This window comes from Cyprinodon tularosa, unplaced genomic scaffold (assembly GCF_016077235.1).
Source record: "Cyprinodon tularosa strain WSP-4 unplaced genomic scaffold, ASM1607723v1 ctg257, whole genome shotgun sequence".
NCBI classification, from domain to species: Eukaryota; Metazoa; Chordata; class Actinopteri; order Cyprinodontiformes; family Cyprinodontidae; genus Cyprinodon; species Cyprinodon tularosa.
In genome coordinates this window covers 705305-732617 of record NW_024038953.1, presented here as the reverse complement: position 1 = coordinate 732617, position 27313 = coordinate 705305, and the positions used below count along the sequence as shown (strand labels likewise).

At 38.1% G+C, this 27313-nt stretch overlaps 1 protein-coding gene across 1 annotated transcript in view; it reads right to left on the bottom strand.

Moving 5' to 3' along the window:
- Window positions 1–27313, bottom strand: part of ryr1b (ryanodine receptor 1b (skeletal)) — a 99487-nt gene that overhangs the window by 65013 nt on the left and 7161 nt on the right. The window contains exons 2-11 of the mRNA XM_038288481.1: window positions 9902–10024; window positions 9718–9819; window positions 4045–4119; window positions 3888–3966; window positions 3349–3461; window positions 3173–3272; window positions 1801–1897; window positions 1639–1713; window positions 1278–1434; window positions 1012–1176 (exon numbers count right to left, since the gene is read on the bottom strand). Of these exons, the coding sequence (XP_038144409.1) occupies window positions 1012–1176; window positions 1278–1434; window positions 1639–1713; window positions 1801–1897; window positions 3173–3272; window positions 3349–3461; window positions 3888–3966; window positions 4045–4119; window positions 9718–9819; window positions 9902–10024 (1086 nt within the window). The remainder of the gene's footprint in view (window positions 1–1011; window positions 1177–1277; window positions 1435–1638; window positions 1714–1800; window positions 1898–3172; window positions 3273–3348; window positions 3462–3887; window positions 3967–4044; window positions 4120–9717; window positions 9820–9901; window positions 10025–27313) is intronic.

The window sequence follows — 27313 nt, the reverse complement described above, 5'->3', positions numbered from 1 at the left end:
CAAACATTTAATTCCTGTTAGTAATCCAGTTTGTATGGGTTGTTTTTGTGTTTTTCTCTCTCCACCACCAGGTGGTGCCCTGTCCTCGTTGGGCCTCCCTGCACACCTGCAGCTCGTTGGATCATTACTGGAGGAGTATTTGAACAGTGGGCTGTCACTACCTCGATGCCAGAGTGTTTGCCAGTATTGGGTACTCTAGCCAAGCTGAGATTAGCAGAGTCTAACCTATGCTTTGTTTCTCTGAATCTTATCTAGTTTTTGTCTTTTTTCTTCGGCAGGAAGCCTTCCTGTGTAACTGGATACCTGGACCTTCTCCCCCTGGAAGGATTAACTGAGTTCACACTGAGCAGGGGAAAACCTCCACATGATCCGTTCAAGTTCTCTTCGAAAATCCAAGTGACAGTCTGCTCCTTTACTCCTCTGGGTGCAACGCTTGTCTATCTGTCCGCCCTCCAACGAGTTCCCTCTTCTCTGGATTAACCCCAACAAGCTGGAGTCAAGGCTTGACAAAAGCCCCCGTAAACGTGAGTCCCCCTCCAGTAATATTGGAGTCTCAGTCAAATTTCCTACGGTCCCTGAATTGATCACTGTGATCTCCCCTTCAGACTTTCAGTTCTGGTTCACTGGTCCACTGTGTTCCAGATCCAACTTTTGTTATTCATCTACATTTAATAAACCTGTTAAACTTTTTCACTTGGTCTCTGAGTGGTTCTCTGCATGTGGGTCAGATCACATAAACCAATCATGACAATTCCACTTTTTAATTCTTTCACAAGATTAATTACTCAAAACCAATCAATTAAACGGATTTTTGTACATTAGCTAAGTTCTCTTTGAGGTTTTAAACATTTTTGATGATATATTTGAACCTTTCTTCAGTTTACAGTTTAGGATAGATATGATCCGATTTTCTAAATACACGTACAGTATTAGAGACTCCATCTTTGCTCAAATATTATCTTTACCGTTGCTCATCTTTTTATTGATCAGACATATTGGATTTAGTCTCACCCTTCGTTTCATCGTTCCCAGCCGAGCAGCCTTAGCATCCAGGGCTGCATATGTGAGCCACAGTCCTGTGGAGACATGCTGAACAAAACACATGGACTCTCCATACTTGATCTCAGGAATTCCCATTCCTTCAACGTCTCGTTTCTGAGCCACATCCACCTTCTCCTGCTCAGGGAAAATAAACCACCAATCAGTGGGGCTACAGAGTGAATTATTAGGTAGAATAGACAACATAGTATTAAGGCCATTAAAATTCTCTATACAACCTTTGAGGCACGAAAGCAGAATGCAGACATTTTGGTGTTGGCTTTCTCTGGGTCCACCACCATCAGAACCTTGTCGTCATCAAGACAGAGGTACCGGCCCGTGGTGATGTGGCGAATACGGAAAGACTGACCCCATTTCATGTGGCTGCCGCTCCAACTGCAGGAACAAAACAGAGCCAAGGAAGTTTATAACAATAAAAGAAGTTTATAATAAAATACAATAAAATCTGATGGCATGCAGTCATTTAAAATTACAGTCCCAAGATGATCTAAAATGTGGGTAGAAATGCATCACCATTTTTTTACACCTCCTATGTTTAATGTAACTATAAACTAAAGTAACAATCCTTGCTATTATTACCTGATTCTGAGGGGCTCCAGCCTCCACAGGGACCGGGCCTGACTGCACACAGCTCCGCCTTCATAATGAGCCGTCCTGCAGCAGAACCATGAGTGAAAATGTATCCGCTGATCCGCTAGGAGGTGTTCCATTTGACAATCTCTTGGTTTCAGTTTATATTACCTTCGCTTTTCCTCTCCTTCCTCTGGCGTTGGGATGGCCAGACACTCATCCATGTGGCCGTGGAACAGCCTGAGAACGTGGCCTCCGGTCAGATATCCTGAAAGAACCAACAAACAAAAATATTATTCTGCTGCCTCCTGCTGTTTTTATGCATGCACCTGTTGAAGACGTCTTCAGATTTTCTATGATTAAAACAAAAAGTATGAAAAAGTTTAACTGCTTGATTAGGAGTCAACAGATCTCCTCAGTAGTTTTTTTTCACTCAGCTGTAAGTTTCATTATTAGTTTATCATGAAAAAATCTGAATTTAAATATTTTCCATCAGCTTTGGATATCCGCTTTTATGCAAAAATTAATATTAACAAGAATGACAGTAACTAAAAAGCAACCTTCCCAACTCTAGACGTTCCAAACATTGACTTATCTTGGTAACCCTTCACCCCTCTGCATCCCTCTGCATCCCTCTGCATCCTAACCCCTACACCCTTCAGCCACCCTCCGACACAAACCCGTAAAGATCCTTTTATAACCTGCTGTTTTAAAAGAAAGCGATTAATTACCCGAGTTCTTTAAACTAAACTTGGAAGCTGTGCCTAAATGGTCAATCAAGCTGAGTGGTACATTCATTGTTTTCACTGGATTCATCAATAGGTCAACGTTTGCTTTTATATTTGCTGTTTAAAGGCACAGTACAGTTTAAAATCAACAGAAATACAATTGGAAACACTGCTGCATTTAACAAGAGTGTAACCACATGATGGTCAGGAGGCATCATGTACACTTCTGATGTCTACAGTAAGTTACCCTAAGGCAGTAAAGCATAACATTAAAAACACAAACAGCTGACAAAATAACAGCTATTTTTAATGCTCTTTGTTAATTACAGTTAAAAGCATATCCATTGTAATGTTTTAATTACTTAATTCTATTTCGATTATTTACTGTCCTTAGAAAAAGATAATTGCAATCATGTGAGAGACGGAATACACCCTTGTGGGTCCTTTACGATTTTTGAGCAGCAAGGTACTGTTGATTTATCAACTGAGTGACACTGAAAGCTTCTCTACAAAGGCAGTAGCTTCAGCAGTCTGCAGGATATAAGTTCATCTTAAAAAAACTAAAGTGTGTAATTTTCATTATTAGATAGTGAGAATGGTTATGCGGAAACGAAACTAACAGTTTCCACCTTCTAAGGTAATTTGCCTTAAGGTCAGTCTGTGAACGAAACAAAAATAAATGCTGAAAATTTGTCAGTTACATCCTAAATTTAAAAGACTTTGATTAGGATGTTTAACGTTAAAGCTCACAGGGTTTTCATGTTACCGCACCTTGTGCCAAATGTGTTTGATTTTTTCTAAGTAAAGGTTTTTACCCTCAGCTAATTCACATCCCGAACTAATCGGGTTCATATTCCACAGAGTTTGCATGAAGGAGGCATCCACCATCAGATCTCCGCTGGCGTAGGACAGATGCTGAGTAAAGAGGAAGGAAGGAGAATGAGTTCCAGGAAAGTATTGAACGGAGTACAAAAAGCACAACACGCCTCACCAGGTATCTCTCAGACGACACGCTGACGAGAATGAGGTCATCACCCACCCTGACCTTTTCACCTTCTGACCTCTGTTTGGAGGCTGGATGAATTGTCCACCAACACGCCTCACCTGCAAAGAGAGAAAGACCAAACAGGTGTTTAGAGTGTGGTACAATTTAGTGAAAACCAGTGGCGCTACCAGGGGGTGCATTGCCCTGGCCACCTCTGTGGCCGCCCCACTCACCAGTGTAAATTGTAGTAGCATCAGTTTAGCATTACATCGCATAATACACAGCAAGTGGCATAACATTAAAAATCACACAATAAACCAAGCTATGGGTAGGTGTTTACTTAAGTCTGTAAGATTTCTACAGGCAGGTTTACCACAATAGAAGATTCAAATGATTTGAATTATGGCTTTTAGTTTCAGTGTGCCACCCCAATATTTTAGTGGCCCATCTGGCCACCCATATGAAACGTTTCTGGAGGCACCACTGGTGAAAACTCGTCAAAGATCTAGAAAAGTGATTTTGAAGGTTTTTATGCTGTATATTACCAATGGAATCCTCTTGCAAGCCCACGTCGAAGGCCAGCTTGTCAGTGAGGGATCGGGATGTGGTCAAACAGCTCAGATACTGGAGAAGAAAATCCTTAGTTTAGCCTTACTTTGACATAAACAGATGTATGTTTCATTAGAGTGGTTAAAGCCTCACCATGCCTGAGTGGTGATGCCTCAGAAGAATGGCGTGACCGTACAGTAAGGTGCGATGGCCTCCACCTTGTGATGACTAAGTGAGGAAAAGACAGAAAAACAACACTTATTTATTTCAAAGGGACATTACTGGGATAATGTCCAGAATCTTGGTCCTCCATCTTCAGCTCTCCATCATGTGTCTGGCACAAGCTGGTCATGGAGGAAGGTTAATTTTGTGTCTGGTGAACAATTTCTGTTTTGTTCTGATATCATGTTTTACATCAGTCAGCTGAAAGGGTTAATGATGCACTCCAATGATTATCTAAGATCTTCCAGTGAAGTTTTTTTTTTTCACATTTACATTTGTGAAAGAAAAATAAATTTCACCAAATGTCTCAAATAAACCGGTTTAGATGTAGAAGTTGATAAACCTGCCTTATCTTAATGAAATGTTCTTTGCTCTTCATCATTTTGAAGAGAAATGAGAAAGAGGTGACATTCATACCCCAAGAACCTCCAGTGATTATTAAAACAAACACTGTTAAAGCCTACATGTGTTCTATAGGAGTCCTTATGAGTGTTCACAACTATCAGACCACAGATTCTGATGCAATCATGTCTTAGTGAGATTTTTTTTCCATCTAAAAATAAAACTAATAAAAAAACAAAAATGTTAGATTATGCAACTGTGACGGACCATATTGTCAAAGGCCCTGCCATAGAGAAGAATAAAGAATAACCACAGTAAAGACATTATTGTCATTCTCACTAACTCTGTGAATTCCACCACAGTACTATGATAGGATGCCACCTATGCCATAAATTTTATTTGGAAATTTCCATAATACTGAAAATTTAACGACCAGCTGTATTACCATAAAGTAAAAGCAACTAAAAGTGGCAGAAACTCAAACATGAGGTGGGAAGTAACATAAACAACTGTCAGAACACCTCCTAAACTTGGTGGAAAGCCTTCCAATGACAGCTGAAGCCTCACTGGTTGAAGCAGTGATTAAGAATGTAGGTCAAAGATAAAATAAGTTACTGTATATTGTTGTGTTTTGAAATTAGTATTTCAATAGAAGTTCATGTTTTTCTAGTCTTGATCTAAACTACACTCTAACCTCTGAACTTTGGTTCTCTTTCAGTTTAGGGGGTTTTTACTATCACACTAATAAGCAGCAATTTTCTTTCTTGTTTTGAAGAAAAGGGTAAACCTTTTTGGAACCAGGAAGGAACATGTTTATGGGCTCAGTCTCCCATTTTTAACCACAACCACCTCCTTCATACTGAATTAAAGATAACAGGGTGAGTGGCATTTCTCAACTAAATGTAAGAAGGAGAAATAACAAGCTATCACAGCGAGTTATCTCCTCTCTCTCAAAGAGGATATAGAGATGTAAAAAAAATAAATGGGTCAAAGTAAAAATATTAATATCCTTTAAGTTTGACGATTGACGTGTCAGGAACCAATAGTGGATCACGGACGGTGTTTTGAGATTGGTGGACTTTACTTATTGATTTCACACTGTAGCAGGGACCTTTTTTTCCGTTTCACTTCCAGACCTTCTGTTTCACTGCTTGCTATGTGGCTGTGGGGAGATCCTCAAGCCACATGGTAAAAAATATGTCAGAAAATATTTCCTACTGCTCCTTTAATCACAATTAACACCCACCATAACTATCATTGTGGCAGTTTTAAATGGTTAAAGTCAAATAACCGTTTAGTTCAGTCAACAGGAGGATGATAACCTTTAGTCATCTATAATTGCACAGGATAAAATCAGAGCAGGTAGGATGTCATTAACCCCAGCTGGCATTAGCAGTAGGTTTGATGAAACAAGCGGTAGCTTTATAGGGGATCTCCTGAATGCTTCTGTGTTAAGAGGGGAGACTCAATCATCCTGAGCTCTGTGGGTGTCCAATTTCCTCATCCAGGCAGGTGGGACTATATGCAGGGCTGCGTGCCAGGCTATTCCAATAGTCCTGAAGGTTCAATAAAGCCTGAACTGGCTGTTAATAACAACTATCGCAAAATGTCCCCAGAGTTTTTTTTTATCTTTCCATTATTATTAATCCTGGACTCTTTGTGAAATGATCATGCAAGTTACAACAACAATTAGTTAAAACAGAAATTGGTGGAAATGGTTTTTCAGTAATACGGTTTAATTTTTTCAATTCATCACAAACAATTCTTGTAGGTTCAGATGTTTACATACGCCTACACTGAATTATGAATGACATAAGGGGGTCGAAGAAAACTGATGGCGAGATGGAGCAGGGACCCCAAAATTATATTGTATGAAATAGTGTTATATCAAACTGGTCCTACAGTCACTCTCTTATATATGGAGTAATGTAACAAAAGTTATTTTGCCCTGGGATTATTAAAGTATTTCTGATTCTGATTCCTGGTTGGTATGACAGGTGTTTGGAATGAAATGGTGCCCAGCTTGACAGAGCTCCTGTGTGTCGCTGAATGTGTGCATTGATGACTGAAAGACATCTTCTGCCTCCATTCATCCGTTTACTACAGTGTTTTGATTTCATACTAATGTGTATTTAAAGACATTGCAATTAGTGGAAAAAATTGTAAGGGGGAATATGTAAAAAAAACTTTTGTGACCCCCATGCAGTACCTCCGTGGACCCCCTAGAGGTCGCGAACCCCTGTTGAAGACCTCCGATTTAAAGCATTTCACTCAAACTGTAAAGTTAGATGAAAGCCTATCAGAAGCCAGTCAGAAACTAAAAGGACAGCTTTTAATTTATAGTCAAATGAGACAAATTATTTGTTTAACATGTGTATATTTAGGTATGTTTTAAGGAATCAAAAACGGCTTTACAGAGTAAAGATTACCAACTGTCAAGCAGGGGGTAGGCAGCATTATGCTGTGGGGCTGTTTTACTGCCAATGATGGATGCAGTCCAATACAGTACGAACCAGTTCACAACATATGTCGTCTCAAACTACTCTATACCATAAAAAGATCTGATTCTAATCCAGACATAAGTTATAAAATTACTTTGAAAATATGTTAACATCCAGTCCAGTTTTTTACGTATTACTTTTATTTAGTTTAATGGTTTACACAATTATAATTAATACAATATAATTTCATCATTACAATTTTATCTACACCACAAATGAAAACTAATTTGATCCTGAGTGCAATAAAAAGCAGTTTAATTAGTTCAGGATGCCAATCACTAAAAGCTCTTCTGTCCACAAGAAAACATTGGATTTCACTGATGCACTGACTGAACAGCAATTCTTCCCTCTTAGCAAGAAATTATTGGATAAGTTTAGGGGCTCCAACAGGACCATCACAAAACGAATATGCTAAAATGACAACAAAAAGACAGAAATGCGACTTTATACTTTTATTATAAAGATTAAGACTGGTGTTTTACTGAAGTAATACCAAATGTTTAACTAACATGAGCTGATTAAAGTTTAATCCCATCTAGCCCATTTCTGAGTAAGTTTATAAATTTGTGAGTAAAAAGGAGCTGAATTGTGCCTTATGGTATCATTGACGGACAAAAACGATGCAAACGGAGACTGCCAACATTAAGCAAATTAGGATTATTATCATGAAGGTCTAAAGTGGAGCTGGAGACACTGCATGAAATGGAAAGGAAATACTGAGACACACTGGGCTGGAATCATTAGGCACACATCTTTCTACCTATGGAGTAAAGCAGGAAATGTCACATACTATTTACATAACAGGTAAACATAAAGGAATCAATTTCTGCTAGATTATTTCAGTCAAGGACATTCAGACGCTGACAGGACAGGAACAAGGACAAGTGGAGTCGTTTGGGACATACAGGAAGTAGAACGTGTTAACAGACATACCCATTTGTCCAAATCGACTGCCTGCTTGGCAGAAAGCAAAGATGGGAAGGGGGGGAGGGGTGTCAGAGAGCAAGTAAAAAGAAGTAGTAGGAATCGTAATTAGGTCATCAGGTCATGTTTGTTTCAGATGCAGCTGCAGCTGCAAGGGTTAGGATCGTCAAAATATACAAAGAGTAACTGATTAATAAACATTTTCTTAGAGAAAAACTAAGCACACCCCCATAATTCAATACCTTGTTAGTCCCTCGTTAGCTGTGATAACCCTCAGTGATGTTTTGTGTCTGTCTCTTACTATGTTGTTGAGGAATCTTGGCTTATTCCTCACTACAACACCTGGGTTTATTAAGCTTTGCATGCATTTAATTCTGCATAGCTTTCTTAAAGGTATATTGGAGGATGTTCTTATTGCGGGTGGATCATAAAAATAAGTCGTCCTCGTAATTGTCAATCATTCTGGTGATATGTTTACGTAAGGACGTCCTACATGCTCGTCCCCATTTTCACTTACAGGTGGTGAGTCTGATATATTGAAAAAATTGCAAATATTCTTTTGGAAAGTAAGCGAAGCAAACAGCAAAGTTTAAAAAGAGCGTGCACGAGGAGAAATGGGCTCTTGCATGCTCTCATGAAAATCCACCACTATACCATCAAAGTTTTACTAAGTGTCTGACTGGGCCATGGTGATAAACTGAATTTGTATCTTGCTTTTATTAAACAAAGGAGATCAGATTTGACCGAATGATGGCAAGATACCCAGGTTAAGAGACTGTGGAGAAAAAAAAGCAAATCACTACCTTCCCACCACCGTGCTTCACAGTTAATGTGATCTTTATGCTGACATTTAGGTCATACATCTCTACTCAAAAACTACTGATCAAAGTCACTTTTCAAGCTTTTCTTTAAATGTTCTGTTAATGAACTTCACCGTCTTACCTGCTAACTGAGGCCTGTGGTGTCGGAGTTCGGGTTATTGACTGTTTTCCATATTCTCAAAGCATTCACTCTGAACTTGATGTAAGTCTAATAGGACATCCATTCCTTGGAGGATGAACAATTTTCATAAATGTTTTAAAGTTGAGGTTATTGTTCTCTAAAATTAACCCTGACTTTTGAGATTGAAAAAGTAATTTGAGTAATTGCAGGCAGGGCTGCAACTAACGATTATCTTGCTAATAGATTAATATGTTGATTATTTTTGGCCATTAATTGATTAACAATCAGATAACTAAAGGATCCTTAAAGAAGAGTTTCACAGAATTAAACCAGGCAAAGTTTTTCTGATATTAAATGCAAGGAATTTAAATATGTTCTTACAATTTTGTTATAACTATTGCTCTGAGTTGCTCTGTCAGCTAAAGGCATGGTTAGAGACTCTATACTACAGTTAACAATTCATTGACAATTATTTCAATATTTGATTAGTCGCAATTAATCCGAAAAATTGTTTTAGCCCCATTTAAGCTGAAAGCTTTTACCAAGGGTGTACGTAGTTATTTCCTTAACATGATGTTCTTTTCTGATATGACTCTGAAACCCTTAACTGGAGAATAATGAATTATGAGAAAGACAATCCTCACATATAATACCCTATAAAAATAATAAGGTTCACAGTAACATTTGTGCAACAGATGCCCTTTTGATTTGTCTGTTCTTTAAAATCATAATAAATATATCTCTCTTAAAAAGGAATATTTGTCCTAATATTTTATACCTTGATCGTATTTCCTTGCTGGTTCAACATAAATCCAGGCTTGAACACCAGATATGCTGATGATAAAGGATAGTAGGTAGAGAAAGGGAAGGTAAAAAAGAAAGGTTTTCAGCTCACCTCGGTCATCTCCACTGTGTTGGCCAGCATCTCCACCAGGGCCCGGACTGAGAGCGACTGTTCCAGGATGAATGTGCATATAGCAAGGTCTGGAGGCACATTCTGCAGAGGAGAGGAGGACCGACAGGTGAAACACTGAAGGTCGGAAAGAGGGCAAAGACAGGAGCACAGTGAAGGCTCTTACCTGAGCGTTGGATGTGGTTTCCAGAAAGCACAGTCGGTTCCCAAAACCCTCGCAGGACAGACAGAGTTTGATCTGCTGCTCCTTTAGAACGGAGGCAGTGCACTGCAGAACGACCTGATCATCCTGTACCCAAACAAACACATTAAAACACATTATATTATAAAAAGGCACCACATTGGAATGAAATGTCCTTAAAAATAATGTTCATATACAAATTGGGTACTTTTTCTTTATAAACAATCATCTCAAGTGGGCAAAATCTTGATATTTGAATCTGTTTGCAACAATAGAAACTAAATTCCAGAAAATTTATTATACTCCCATTAAATTAAATCAAATTTGATCAAATTACATTTTATAATACACCAAGAAATCAGCATCACGTAAAAGACAAAAAGTGAGTGATTATGTATAGATCTACAAATTAAAGGTTTTCCATAGTTCAGACTTCCCAAGTTTTTCAAGACTTTCTGCTGTCAAGAGTTACCCAAAAGAGACACTTTGAAGAAACTTTCAAGTCCTTTTTCAGTGATTACAGTTTAAACCAGGGGTCTTCCACGCTTTACAGGCCAAGGACCCCCAAACTGATGGCGAGATGGTGTGAGGACCACCTTAATTATATATATATATATTGTATAAAATTGTGTTATATCAAACTGGTCCTATAGTCACTCTATTACATATGGAGTAATGTAACGAAAGTAATTTCGCCCTGGGATTGTTGAAGTGTTTTTGATTTTGATTTTGATTCCTCGCTGATGGGTCAGGTGTTGTGAATGAAATGGTGCCCAGCTTAAAAGAGCTCCTGTGTGTCGCTGAATGTGTGCATTTATGTCTTTATCTGTTTACTACAGTGTTGAATTCATGTAAATGTGTATTTAAAGAAATTTCAATTAGTGGAAAAAAATTGCAGGAAGGGGATATCAAAAAAAGTCTAATCAACCAAAACATTCGCGACCCCCATGCAGTACCTCTGTGGACCCGCTAGGGGTCGCGGACCCCCTGGTGAAGACCTCCAGTTTAAACTTTAAGAAGTGAACAGTAACAGCCCATCTAATACAGGTTTATCCAATGCGCTATTCATATACAGTCTTAACATGGAGGGGCAAACACATTCAGCTCTGTCTGCGTCTAAAGGGGAGGGAGATGTAATGATTGAGCCACCTGTGAGTATATTGGGACAGCAGACCTGCTTTCACATCTGTGTCTAAAAGCCCCCATTACACAACATAAAGTCACTGCAGTTGTCATTGTTCACTTAATTTCTTTAAAATGTCCAGAAATGTCAAAATATAAAATATTCACAAAAAAATCAGTCATTAGAGGTGAATTTGTTACTGACAGAAATACTCAAAAGTCAGTGATTTCAGTTACAGCAAAACACACAAAATTAGAAGTATTTTAGAAGAAAACTGCATTTCATATGACAAATCAACAAACATTTGTAGCTCATTCAGGCTGCAGTAGAGCAGGAGAGAGCACTACTTTCATCAGACAATAGGGAGATTGTAGGCTGACTAAGTGCTTTCTATCTGTGTAGACCTAAACACTCACAGCAGCTGAATAATTATGCTATAGGCAATATATAATTTGAACTCTAAGCCACTTTATTTAGGGGAGTCTTTAGATATTTAGCTTTTATTCCATATATGCTTAAACAGTTCGACCTAGCTCTGCAGATATTACTGAAAATGACATCTGCTCATGATGTAAACCCTCAAAGACTGCAAAATACAGGTAGAAAAGAGGAAGGTAAATATATTTCTAATACTACTCCTAGAGTTTGCCCTAATAAAAGTACTTAAAGAGAAATTAGAATAATCAAAACCATCTATAAAAACATACCCAAACGTGGTAAAAAGGACATTTTGATGTTTTACAAAAAAGACTGAAAAAATGCAGATAAATTACATTATGAGTGCTTTTATGCTAAATCATAAAAAAAAATTTTTACCATGGCAGTTACCATGGTTTCTGGAGCAGATCACACCGCTGTAAACACATCCCAAACCCTGGGATGGACCAGAGAACAATAACTGGCACACTTAATCTGATCCCTGGAGCAGTTTGCTTGTAGTGTGAATATGTGCTGGGTAACATAATGCCAAACAGAGGAGGACAGGATGTGGTATAAATGAAACTCATCTGAGTAAAAAAAAAAAAATTAAAAAGAAATGCACAAATCAAAAAATGAAAGAGTTCAAAAGTGTCTTGTCTGGAGTAGTGATAATGAAAATAGCAATACATTTGTTGTTTCTCCAATGCTTGCTTTGAAAAGGAATTCTGCAGAAAACAAATGACCTGTTTTGGTCCTGACCAATCTGGATTGGCATTATACTGGAGCAATACTGACCCCTAAAATGTTACAACTGCATGATGCTGCTTCTTACTAAAAATCCCTTGAATGAAAGAAAACCAGGCTAACAGAATATTTCTCACTTTTACTGATTCTTGGACCAGAACAGCAACATTTACAAAGCTGAAATCAGAGAGAATAAAACAGACAAATCAGCCAATATGCTTTGTCTCAAATATCCGCTGAGGGGGCTGTAATAGATGCTACAACAGATAAACACAATGCTAATAGTCTCTAAATGTTTCCTTCATGAATCCCCAGACCGGTGGGAAGGCAGCAATAAACACCCCTTCCTGTGTGAAACCAACACCAGGCTCTCAGCATTCCCAGCTGCTCCTCCTCATTAGTCATTATCAAAGTGGAAACATCACCTAACCACTCCAATGTTCCTCTCTCTAAACTCCTGGACCCATTTGGGATTTTTTCCTTCCTCCTGGAATCCTTCTTTCCTCTTTATCCTTGACCCTGTCTTGGTGAAACAGGATCCTTACTAGGTCAGGATGTCTTGTGTCATTAAAGTTAATCCAAAAGTGGGAAAAAGGCAAAAGAGTCATTTGGATCCCTTTTTTTTTTTTCTGGATAATATGAGTTTCTTACAACACAATGTGTATTTTTCGCCTCACAAATAATCTTTTCTCCTTTACAGCCCAAAAGCCTCTGGAGTTTATTTTCCCAATGAGTGTCCTCTTCTTCCTTTGACTGGGCTATCATCTATCTGCCCTCAGCCTAGAAATGTCTCCCACTCCGTCCTTGTGTTTCCTGCTCTGCGCTTCAAAAACTGGAGCAATGTGTCCTCTCTCTTTCACTGCAGACGTAAGCTTCAGCTCTCAACAGTCTACTCAAGAGCTGCTAAAACCGTACAGGAGCTGAGCTAACACAACCGTTCCAGCAAAACCTTTGAAAGTCAAACAGAGAAAGGGAAACCCCTGACATTGCTAGGGAAAATTAGAAATATGTTTATAGATTTAAAATGTCATAGGCTGAAGCAGAAAATCTTAAACTTGATGGTGCTAAAAAGGAAACGGAGCTGGTTTCTAAAAAGAGGTTGAGGTTCTTAAAGAGCTGACAGCTTGAAGACATAAGATCACATGACATTTATACATACAGTGTACGGTTCTCTGCAAATGTGTTGGTTCATCCCTTGTTACGGTACTTTATATATTCATTTTACAGATAAGGACTTTAAGTTACAATTCAAACTCAACAGTCCGTTAACTGTTTTCTTTTCTTCTTTCTGAATTTATTTTAAGATGTTTTTCATTCCTTGAGTCCAAAACCTGAAATTTCTTAAATTGCTATGTTTTGCTAGTTGCTTTAAAGAAGGAGATCAGAATTGTCTGCTTATTAACAAAATGTAAGAAATTTGAGAATAGTGTAAACTTTATCACCACGGACAAAAATGGCACATGGTCTGTACTTTTGTATCACTTTATCAAGTCGAAAGACAGCAAACTGCTTTAGAATACATTCAGTCATTAAAGCCCATATTCATATGTGGTAAGCTACATTATAGCAGGATGATTTCACTCAGACTGATCACTTCTTGTTTTAATAGGATGCAGTTGTGGCATCAGCTGAAAGCGTTATTCTTGCCCATACGTTATTAGATTAAAAAGTCCAACTAATCAGATGAAATTCTGTTTTTTTGTTTTATTTTTATCTGCTTAAGTCCTCTGGACTCCAGACTCAAGAATGCAATCAATATGCAGCGCAATGATTGGGATGCTGTCTGTGTTAAACGTCACTCACATACTGTATAACTTTCTCATTTCTTCAGTCAGCAACCCTTTGCCGTGTCATTTGGCGTTTCTCTCTCATGTCGCCACCATGTTTGACTTTTCTTCTTTGTTTTTCTGTAAGATGAGTCTTTGGTCCTCGCAGGAGGAATATGGCGCCCTGCCTTCTGAGCTCACGATATCGATTCGTCTTCTACTGTACCTTTAACCCATCCTTTAATACGTGCACATTCACAGATTCATGATCGGTTCAAGCCTGGTTGAATTAAAGAGTTGATATCCAGCTTCGTGGTACCGCTAATCCTGATTGCCATTGTTTCGGATTGGTTCATTTGGATAAACTGGAAGTAATCCTGCTAGGTTCAGTTTGCTCTGTGTTACGGGCCTCTGTTCTATGCATTAGACAGCTCCTTCTGATTATGAAAACTTATTCCAGGCAAAGAGTCAAAGGTAGAAGAAGGGATAATGTGACATAGAGTCAGAAAAAAAAAACACATATGAGTCTAGATGAGGGTGATTAAAGCGCCAGGGATTAACACCTAGAAGCACACTGAGCCTTTGAAAGCAGACACCTTTGTGTAATCACCAAGCCCGTTTGATGAGCAGACAAGCAGGCACAGTGCCCTGACAACATGGCAGGGAGAACAGGTGCAATGTGTAAAGAGACAAAATCTTCAATCAGAAATCTCAGGTTCTCCTGAGCTAAGAGACAGACAGTGTCATAAATAGAGATGGCCATAGACAGTGTTATCAATTTCTGTAAACTTTATACTTGAGTAGATTTTATTCACAAGCAGGAATGATGATGCAGTTCTAATGTTAACAAAGTAAAGAATTAATAATGCAGTATTTTAAATGACTAATCTTATTTCTCTATTTATCTTCTGACAATCTATAAAGTTTTGATGAACAAACTAAATGGAGGGAACTTCCAAAAACATCAAAGAAGTTCAACAAAAAACTTTGAAAAAGACTGAGAAGAGGGCAGAAAGGGAAAACTTAAATATCAGGAGATGGAATGAGTGAGTATAATTAGTTAAATGTTTGGGATGTAAGTGAAGGGTGTCTAAAATATGGAAGCCGAGACCGGCCGGTCGTGTCCCTCAGATACTTTATCACTGTGGTTTTCTCGAGAAAACAAGAAATTTTCTCATTATTTAAAGATAATAAAGCTGTTTGATCTCGAAAAAACAATTAATTGTTTAACCGTGGTAATAGTTATGTCATTATCTCGAGAAGACAAAGGGGAAAAAAAATAAGTTGAGTACGTCTGCTCTCAGCTTTTGTACTAAAAGGCCAATACAGACTCTTTCAGAGCTGCTAGACAACAGTGACATTCTGTTCTTGTTGATCTGGTCTGTGATCATTGCAGCTTTTTCTTGACTCATATTCTGGTCAAAGTCTCTTGTCATGAAATTTGGAGTTGGCAGGTTGCAGTGCAAGCGACCTTGGAAGTCTTCCAGTAAGTCCTACAGTTCATATCTTAGAAAATATTATGTCTGTGCAAAGATAACCTTTTTTTGTCTTTTATTAAAAGATTTATTTTACCTGATTTAGTCTATACAGTCCTTAACGGAGCTAAGAAATGACACTTAATCTAATAAAAATTATCTAATACATTTAAAACAAAAGCCGAAGCCTCAAACACAGGAATCCACTGGAAAAAAAACAAAAAACATCTAAGTTAAAAGTTCACTCTGAGGACAAGAGTTCAGATCTGACTTATGAACTATAAACATTAACGTCATCAAGTCATGTTGAAAATATTTCAGCCTTTCAGGTTCCTCTATGATTTAAATCCCAGCAGAACATTGTTTATTTCTGCATTTTCCAAATTCACTTCCTTATCAACGTTTTAAGCATGAGAGGATTACAATAACAATAGAAGCTTCTTCTTCACATAACTGAAAATCATTCGACATAGAAAAACATAGTTTATGAAAAACAGTCATTCACTTTATTTCTGAATATGATCTAATATCAGTTTATTAGCTGTAACCACAAAACCTTCATTCAAACTCATGGTAAAAATAATAAATCCAACTAATATAATTATTCAGTAATTAAAAAAGAACTGTTATAAAATATTTGCTTTTAAGAAAAACTTCTTCATTAAGACGTTTTCTTCATGTTGAAGAAACCATTTTGATTAGAGCTGCAGAATATTTTTAATCAAATCACTGATATCAATATTTGCATAACAATAACCATAAAGGAATGCCTGAATGCAAAATTTTGCAGGATATAATATTTGAAGTAGCTGGTATTGAAACTCTGCATGCTGATTGAATGATTTTATTCTTGCAAAACTAAAGATTTGGCCGGTTGGTTTGCTTCTTACTGTTCTTGTATACAGAATATTTACATTTATATTGACGATAAGCTAAAACTCAGACTTAGTGTCTGAGTTTTAAGCCAGAGATATCAAAAAAGTATTACCTAAAATGCCCATAAATCATTTGTTTATGCAGAAAAAGTTTTTATGGAGATTTTGTCTCCATAGATGTTTGCTGCAATTCTCAAACAGGTCTCAGACTGGATACTGAAAGTCTGCTTCAGTACTAATTAGAATATGACAGAAAGTCTAATCATCTTCAAAATTATGAACAAAAATAACTTTATCTTGATTTAAACATTAAAACAACCCATAGGACAGGTTTCTGTAATGTAAAATAAAAGCAATAGAAGTAGAAGTTATTCTAAAGCTTTGACTCATCTTCATCTCAGGTTCCAGAAAGTGTGCAGGCTGCTGTAAGTCCACCTTAAATGAAACAGCAACATCCTGAGAACCTGCTCAGTTCATCCAATCCTTCGATCAGAGCTACTGATTTCTGCTGGTTGCTCTCATTAAGCTGCGCTGATGCAAGCCACCCCAGGATATTGATTACTTTCCTGCAGACGTAAGAGGAGACGGGAAACAGCGCATCACGCTGCATGTGGGTGGAGGACAGGGACTGTTCAATGAGGCAGAATCGTGACGGGTTTTCCCTCTAAAGAGTGGAAGACACCAGACAGGTGCAAAATCAGCATCCGGCATCAAACAGAGTGTCCCCCTCAAAGCGTGACGTCACTGAGCTCTGACTAAGGATCTGCAGAGAAAACATCCTTCTCTAAAACCCGTTTGCCACCTGAAGAAAGGACATTTCTTCAATTAGAATTAAAACTTTTTTGATATTCATATAAACCCCTCTTTACATTCATATAGCTAAATAAAATACGGGGAAACATCTCTGGTGAATAAGGCACACCTGTGTTTAATTTCATTTCAGTATAAACTAGAGCTCCAACTATCAATTATCTAGATAATTGATTAATCTCTCAACTATTTTTTCGATTAATATTCGGATACCAAAAGGTTTTTTAAAGATTTTTTTATAAAATTATACCAGGTGAAACTAAAACTTTCTAACTTGTGCATATTGACAGGAGAATTTTTTTTTTTATCTTAAATGCTAAAGATTTATATATTTTTTGACACTTTTGGAGTTTCTCCACAGCCTGCACACTGGGTCCCTGAGCAAGACCCTCGCATGCAGAGAGTGTATTTCTCCATTGTGGGACAATGAAGGATTACAATTTTGATAAAGTCACTGCTCTAAATGGGCTGTCAGCTAAAGGCACCTTTTAGAGTCCCCACGTTCCAATTAACGATTCTTCGATTACTGAATTAGTCGACAATTATTTTAATTATCGATTAATTGCAATTAATCCAATTAATTGTTTCAGCCCTAGTATGAACCCAGCGGTTGTGTGAAGGATTGTTAAAGAACACTGGTAAACAAACGCCACCATAAAGACAAAGGAACCAGATTCTGGCTGTTGTAAAGGTCAGAGTAAATTTAAAGCAGGATTGAAAATGGGAACCAAAATGCGGCTGTACTTTTAAAGTGACATCAAGGCAATAAGAGCATATTGACAAGAAAACATCTACGAATTATTCTACCCAAGGCTGAGGAGTATGTTAACAAAATAACTGTTATTGCTGCCTTTTACAAATCTGACTTTTTTAGAAAGACATAAATCCTGTTTGCAGCACATCACAGACCTCTTTGCTGCTCACATGGTGCTCGGATTAGATGAGGGAGTTGAACTATTGGTCTGCATTAAAAACGCTAACATTTAAAGAAAAGCAAAGTATAAAAGTATATCTCCATATCTTTCAGAAAACACAGAAAAACATGGCGGTGGTAGAATTATGTTGTGGGATGGTATTTTGCAGAAGGCAAATGGAAGTTAGTCAGAGTAAAAAAGGCTGGAGTTGAATACAGATTATACTGTTAAAAAAAACTCCCTAAAAGATGGAAAGTACTTTAGAATGAGGTAAATGTTCATTTTCCAGCAGGACAATGATGCCAAAAAGGTAGCCAATAATGAAATGGCTTAAAATGAAGCAAATGGTTAAAAAGGCTCAGTCAAAGTACGACCCAATCCACCTGAGACGCCATTCAAATCCAGTATGGCATATGTGTCTTACAATGGAGGCATAACGTTCTTTTATCTTTTATCGAGTAGCGTGTGGCTAAAACTGCTAATAAAATTTTATACATTAAAAAAATTATCAATTAAAAGTTCTAAAACTAGACCAGTGTGTTATTTGTAAACAAAATGGTGAAATCAGAAGTTTCATTCTGGTATTAAAATGAGCTTGACACCTATGATACAAACAAACCGAAGACGATTACAGCTAAAGGTTATTTTAATAATATTTAAATAAAGGGGCTGAAGACATAAAAAAATCTAAATCTCCAAAATGTGTTTGATATTTAGAAAGAATATATGTACTTTCCTTTAAAATGGCATAAAACACACTTTTTTCTGATTATAATGTGAGAAAATATGAAAGTGGTAAAATAAATATTTTGTTGGGCAGCATATGGAACAAAGTTATTTTTGTATTTTTTGCTATGATTGGTATTTAAATGAGTTTTCACTTGCAAGGCGGCAAAGAACAAAAAACACACACCAGGAACCCGGTGTGTGTTTTTTGCTACGTTTTGTATCTCTATCTCAGTTGCTTTTTGTATCTCTGCTTCTGTCTCCTTGAACCCCAGTCGGCCTCGGCAGATGCCCGCTCACACTGAACCTGGTTCTGCTGGAGGTTTTTTTCCTGTTAAAAGGGAGTTTTTCCTCTCCACTGTCGCTACAAGCATGCTTAGTGTGAGGGATTGCATCCAAGTCAATGAGTCGATGCAATCAACTGGTTTTCCTTTGATAGAAAACTTTGAATCTATCTGACTGAATGATCTGGTTGAACTGTAAAGTGCCTTGAGATGACATGTGTTGTGAATTGGCGCTATAGAAATAAACTTAATTGAATTGAACTGCTGCTTTACAATAAATTTTAAGCTGACAGACATTTCAATAGTGGAACAAATTACTAAAACAATATATAGTAGACTAATATTAGCGATGCATTCTGAGACATTTGAAACTGCAGTTTTGCACATCACAGCCCAACAAGGTAAATGATCTGACCTATAAACATGTTTATAGTAGACCCTGCAGACTCTCAGTCATCAAAAACCCAAATCCCTTTAAACCCATTTATTATATTTGTTTATTTAAATTAACTATAGATGCTACATATTTTTGGACCTATAAACTACAGTAGAAAATGGTTTAAGATGCTAGCTTTGGTTTACTGTTTCTCTATTTTTTAAAAACAAGCATTTCATGAGAACTTGTTTCAGCATAAACGTCATGACGCAAATGTGTATTTTTAGATACATAGATTTCCATGAGAAGATAAATTACCCAACATAGAGCCACATTTTATTTTACAGCACTGCTGTTGTTGCTGATCCTTCTCCAGCGATATTTTTCTGTGCTTTTTTGTTTTCTCTCTATCGTCTCTTTTTCTTGCACTCTGTTCCCCCACCTCTTCAGCTCCACTCCTATTTTAGCTGTGTGCACCTGTCACTATCACGTTTCCTCCTTCTGCTGACCAGCAGATGCTCTGAGGTCTCAGATGGTGAAGTAGAGCAAACAGACCTTAAGTCAGTGTGAAAATAAGGAGAACAAACTGGCATATCCAAAAGATAAAATGCTAAAAAAAAATATATATATTGAGTATTGATAAAAAATATAAGTAATCTTAACTACACATTTTATTGAACAACAGCAAAAACAGAAAATAACAACAATCAATAGCAGAATTTCAAGATTTGCTCTAAAAGTAAAGGTAAACCTTCTTGCTTTCATCTTCTCTTCTCTACTAAACTGCTACAAAGTGCCAGACATGAAAGATTAAACAACCCTGCGCCCTTTGGTGAGCCAGGCAGACAGCAGCGTTTCAAAGCAAAGTCCAGACATAAATAAATCATTTCAGCAGCCATTAATACCGTAAAAAATATATATCTTGTCAAAGCCCTTGCTGACCTGTAAGCTTGTGTTAAAAAGTAGCAAAGACTGAATATTCAGTCAGGTGAGGATAAAAAGGGGATTTCTTAAAGTTCACCACAAAATAAAGCCAGGAGATAAAAATATAAATGTTGTATTTTAGTATAAATATTAAAATTTTAATTGTGGTTTAGGCTCTTAATAAAGTTTACTCGATTAAAATAAGTTAAAAATATTGTAGCATTAGCAAACTAAACTAGAATGAGCTACTATGAGGCTACAATCAGGAAGCTATGCTAAAGTCTATGACCTTTGTGGTCAAAAGTCAACAAGAAAGAAGATAGATTCCTCTACCCACAGTAATCTTATGTGGAAGAGTTTGAAGAAAATGAAGGAGTGGAAGCATTGCTTGAGACAAAGAACCTATAAATCAGCCTTTTTCAGATGGCTTCCTCAATTATATTTCTGCTTTGACAAGAAGTTTGCACAATTACAAAAGGTAGGACTACATGACCAAGGGGTAAAGAGCAGTAAAGGTGTAGAAAAAATCTTTACATGCCTATATATGACATGAGAGTGCACCAGCATGATGCCTTCACAATGCAGGAGGTTTTCCAAATTGGCTGCAGTCCTGTTTGACTTGAACAGTGGAGTTCATGAAGAGCCAATGGCCTTTGTTTTCTCTGATTAGGATCTGAAGCTAGAGAAAATCCGGTCTTGATCAGGGATAGACTCAGACTGATATCAAATCACTGCAGTAACAGACAAATTAATAGGAATAAAACAGGAAATAAACAAAAGATTACTACAATGAGTCCGGCAGCTCTAAAGAAATACTTACAACATAACAGCTACATGTTTTTCATAGCTCTACAGACCCACCCACATAGCATTGGATGAACCCCTGTTTATTGTGCAAACCACAGACAGGCTAACAGCTGCAGTAGATCTGCATTAGTGCAGTCTGCATTCCTGACCCCATCAGATGTGTTCATCTCCTCAGCTCAGCACTTCTAAAGCCATGCTTTATATGTGTACTTTAACCTTGTCTATCAGTCACCATCCTGGCAAATCAGGCTCCTACCGTGACCTTCGAATGTAGATGGTGTGTGCAGCTAATACTCTACATAAAACATTGATTATTTGTGGTTTCTCTAATTGTCTTTGGAGTATTTGAAAATAAAAAACCTTCCTCTGTAGGGCAGTAATGGGTAACACTTAGATTGCAGGATAAGATTAGGACACATGATGACAAGCGCAAAGGGAAAAAGGAAAAATGTAATTAGACTATTAACTAACGTTAACTATAATATATACAAAAGCTATTGAATATTACTAACAACCTATAACAACCATTAACTAGCACAAATCAAAGAAGAATAAATTTTCTCTTCACTATCCTTTACACATCCTAAAATTAATCTAAAAATCTAAAATATTCTGCCTCAAAAAATATCCTACAGCAAAACAGAGTGTTGGGCTGGCAAAATGAATTGCCCCCTTTATGTTTAGTGCAACAAACTCTCCGCAGAAGTTTAATGAGGATCTCTGAATGATCCAATGTTGACCTAAATTGACTTATTTATCATCATAAGTTGACTTATGATTATAAACAGAATCCACCTGTTTGTAATCAAGTCTCCGTATAAATGTACCTGCTATGTGATGGTCTCAGAGGTTTGTTTAAAGTGCAGAGAGCATCATGAAGATCAGGGAACACACCAGGCAGGTCAGACGTTCTGTTGTGGAGAAGTTTATAGCTGGATTTGGATACAAAAAGATTTGCAATCCTTTAAACATCCCAAGGACCACTGTGCAAGCGATAATATCGAAATGGAAGGCGCATCAGACAACTGCAAGTCTACAGAGACCCGGATAACCCTCTAAACTTTCAGCTCAAACAAGGAGAAGACTGATCAGAGATGAAGCCAGGAGACCGATGATCCCTCTGGATGAACTGCAGAGATCTAAAGCTGAGGTGGCAGACTCTGTCCGTAGGACAACAATCAGTCTTATACTGCACAATTCTGGCCTTTATGGAAGAGTGGCAAAAAGAAAACAATTTCTTAAAGATATCCATAAAAATGTCTTGTTTAAAGACTCCCACCTGGGAGACACAGCAAACGTTTGGTAGAAGGTGTTCTGGTCAGATGAAACCAAAATCAAACTTTTTGGCAACAATGCATAACGTTATGTTTTGGTGTAAAAACAACTGCCAAACATGGTGGTGGCAGCATCATGGTTTAGGCCTGCTTTTCTTCATTAGGGACAGGGAAGATGATTAGAATTGATGGGGAGATGGATGGACCCAATACAGGACCATTCTGGAAGAAATGTTGGAGCCTACAAAAGACCTGAGACTGGGTCAGAGATGTATCTTTCAATAAGGCAATGATCCAAAACATCTACAATGGAATCAATGGCATAAATATCGGTAAGCAGAGACTGCAGTTGCTTAGGGCCCCCCCAACCTCTCAGGGGCCCCGTCACTGACATCTGGTTGGCCCCCTACACAATTGTGGATTAGGATGTCTCTTTGTAGATGTAATGGTGCAAAAAATTCCTCTTAAACCTGCCTGATGGACTGACCGGACCTTATTCAAACCCCAACAAATAGCAGATTTCAACATGATGGTGAGCCGTTTAAACACGACACCGATAGCAAAGCAGACACTGGTACTTTTAATTACTATGTTAATAACTGTGGATAGTTCAGACGGTTGGTAAAAAATACACTCATATAATATGTTTCAAACCGAAATAAAAATTCGGATAGGGAATGGGGTTTGTACTTCATATGGGGACCACCTAGATAATGTTGCTTATGGGCCTATTGCTGTCTCATTACGGCATTGAATGGAATGGTCCACAATTAACATATCCAGGTGTTAGAATGACCTAGTCAAAGTCCAGACCTGACTCTAATCGAGAATATGTGGAAACAACTGAAAATTGCCATCCACAAACGCTCTCCATCCAACCTCAATGAGCTCCAGCTGTTTGCAGGAAAAATGGACTATAATTTCACTCTCCCGATTTGGAAAACGGATAGCGACTTCCCCCAAGCGACTTGCAGCTTTAATCGCAGCAAAAGTTGATACTACAAAGTATTAACTCAAGAGGACTAAATAATTTTGCACACCCAATTTTTCTGTTTTTTATTTGTTAAGAAGTTTTAAATATTCAATAAATTTTCTTTGGCTTCATGTTTATCTTCCACATGGATCCTGGAAGTATCCTACAGGTACTCTTTCGATCCATGAATAAACTGGGTTTGAAGGTCTACTTACCGTAGTTGATTTTACTGCCGTGAATTCTAAGTACGCTTTAAATTGCAAGTACCCTGTTGCTACTCCAACAGTAGTCTTCAAGTACACACAATATACCTCTGCAATCAGGACTGCTCTTATCACCCCTCTAGGGTCCTTTGAGTTGCTAGATTTCAGGTACTACAATAAGTATCTTCCAAGAACCCTGCTAATAAATGTATATACCCTTAAAGGGGAACACTGTTTTTTTTACATTGGCCCCTTGATTTTACGTTATTACATCATGTTCTACTCACCTATATCAGTTTTGTGTCATTTGGAGCTGTCCCGAAGATAATCAGTTTTGTAATCCAAGTAACCAGTGTTCCCCTTTAAGTTACAGATGACAAGTGCCCTAAAAACACTATTAAGTTCCTAGAAAGTTTGACAAAGAGCTATATTAGATATCCTGTATATATCCTGTGCTGTAGAGGCTCCTTGTGGCACCTGATCTTAAAGAACCCTATCTGCATCCCAGTAAGAATCAAATAAATACTACTTCAGGCAACCAAGTTGGTAGAGTGTAAGTTACCATATACGCTTCTTGATAATAGCTAAATAACTGTGTATGTCCACCTTAGCTGTGACATAACAAAACTTGGATATACAGGAAAAATTGCACAGGACAAATCAGTTAGCCATATGGTTAAAAAAATGGGTTTAGTTTTTAGGTCTTTTTCATTGAAAAAGTATATATATAATTAGATTCCATTAAAAGCATTAATCAACTAAAATCTATTAAACTACCAAATCTATTTAATATAATTTATGCATCTGGTTTTTCCATGTTAAATTCAAATCCATAGCAAAATCTGAAATAATTCAGTTACCGTATTTTCACGACTATCAGGCGCACATAAACGTCTTTTTTTCCCCTCAAAATGTGCGGTGCGCCCTTTGGTGCGGTGCGCCCTATGTGTGTTGCAACTGCGACTTTTGAGATCACCTCATTGAGGAGATGATGAAAGAGTGGCTGAGGGAGGTGAATGTAAGGAGACCAGGTGTTTTTTTTCCACTCATCACCATCGCTGTTAATCTGTGACTCCGTGCGTGCCCATCTCACAGCTGATGTGAAAAACATGGTGAAACAAATTAATGCTGTGCTCGCTGTTATTCAACCGCTTGACATCGGTGTGAACCGGACGCAGCAGAAGCAGCGAGTTTACATGCAAAGTCAATGGTTGACGCGCGTATAGGCGCAGCAAAAGGTCCCGCAGCGCGTCGGGAGTGCGCCGCCAACGCGCTGCTGCTGCTCGAGATGGAAAAATTGAAGTTTTGCTGCTGGAAGTGCCGCATCAACCAATCAGAGAAGCTGATCTGGGAGCTGACAGCGAGACAGACACAGCGCTCTGATGACATGATATTAACACAAATGAAAAAGGCTGGATGGATGAGGAGATGATGAAAGCGTGGCTGAGGCAGGTGTATGTGAGGAGACCAGGTGGTTTGACGAAAAGTGGAAGGCAGCGCCGGGCAAGTTACGCCACCGTTTGCGGATGGATTGTAGATGCTTGGGCTAACGTGTCTGCTGGCACTGTTGTTCGAGCTTTCGAAAAAGTAGGCATTATTTCTGAGGAGCCGCCCGGCACGGAAAGTGACTCTGACAGCGAAGAAGGGGAAACTGGCATGTCTGATTTAGTGCAGCTGTTTAATTCAGAAACAGAGGATGATGACTTCGATGGGTTTGATTAATACTTTGTAATAAATACATGAATAAAGCACAATCATACTCAGTTTTGCTCTCGCTCTATTTTTCTACCTGAAAACTTAATTCAACAGCAGCCTCTGGGCCGCGTCGCCTCTGGTTTCACCGCGGCGGCTGGCAGGTGTTTTTCATCTAAATAATCTAAATCTTGCAGCTATATTTGCTGTGATCAGTTGGAATAAAGTAGTTTTAATATGTTTGTAAGTGAGAAAGGCCACCTGAAAACTTAATAATTGCAGTCAGTTCATCCAGATTATCGATTTCTGTCGGAGGCGCTCAGACCCCCACATACCAGCGGTACACCGACAGTAGAAATCCCTTAAACAGCAGCCTCCGGGCCTGGTCGCCTCCGGGTTCACAGCGGCGGCTGGCAGGTGTTTTTCATCTAAATAATTTAAACTGCAGGCACCAGGATACCGGTAATAAAAGCGAACAAATTCCGTCGGCAGGTTTCAGGATTTTAAGTTAATTTAGGAGTGATCACAGCGCTCTGTCATCTGCGATGTGTCTGTCTCACGGCCAGCTGCCAGGTTTGATTAATACTTTGTAATAAATACATGAATAAAGCACAATCATACTCAGTTTTGCTCCCACTCTATTTTTAAATACGCAGTAGAGGTATTTAAACGTAGTAGAGGACATGCACCTGTATATTAAAAAACGCGCCCTATATTCCGGTGCGCCTTATGTGTGTGTTAAATACAGAAATGGGACACATAACTGAGACTGCGCCTTTTAGTACGGTGCGCCTTATGGTCGTGAAAATACGGTATATCAAACTAACTAATAATAATAATTAAGCTAATAGATCTGGACAGCTCATTTTTGCCTCCTAGATACATAATGGATCGCTTCTGTAGATCCTTCCTTTCAGCTGCTGTTAGACTTTCTCTTCTTTGCTACTCTTAAAAAGCCCAATAAGTGTTTGCAATCATGCTCCTGGTTTCACAGGTTCTTTATCTGATTAAGACTTGTCCCCCGTGTTCTAACCCCCTAACATGTGTCTTATGGACCTTAAAGGTATATAGGAGGATCTTTTATATCAGGGTGGATCATCTAAATAAGTGGTACACCGAATTGTCAATCATTCTGGTGATATGTTTACGTAAGGCCGCCCTACGTGCTCGTCCCATTTTTCTGAGCATGCGCACTTTCAGCCGCGTATGTGTGGTGAGCTACAGTTTCAGACAATCATGAAGCTCACCTTTTTCGCCGCAGTTCTTTGAAAATGGCCAAGATTCGTAAGAGAAAAAGTGTCTACGAAGAGTATGAGAAGAAAACAAAGGCCTCAGAAGAGGCAGATATACCCAGAATGGGATATATCTATGGGATTTGGTGTCAAATTAGACCGCTGTCGCCATAGGCTGTTGCTACCCGACAGCGGCGACTAATAACAAAGATGGCGGACGCACTGTGCGAAGGAGGAGGAGTTACTTTACCAACTGAGTAAAAAGCAGTGATCATCTGTCCAAACAGTCAGTTAACTGAGTTTGCTATAAAGTCCCCGCTGTATGTAGATGCAGTAAGCTTGTATGAGCTATGAGAACAGCACATTTTAATCAGGGCGCGCACGAGAAGAAATGGGTTTATGCACGCTTTTTTTAAAGTGGAGAGGGCAGGTCTTTTAAAAAAATCCTCCAAAATACCTTTAAGAGTCACAAAGGTAATCAAGCACATATTTCAATGACTTTTTACCAAGTGATACTATAATAATGTATTTTATATAGTTTTTGGTATCTATTAGCCGGCTGCTGTTTGCATTTTAACTTGAACATTTAAATTATTTATCCAAATATGCCTCATTAATAAATTTCTGTTTTTCGCCACTGTCACACCTGGACTTCCCCACTATTGGAGAATAAATTAGTTTTCTATTGTATTTTACCTTTTAAATAATACTGATTGTGATAATAAAACATCAAAGTTAGAACTAGCTTCCCACTATTGATCAAACAGATACAGATGTCA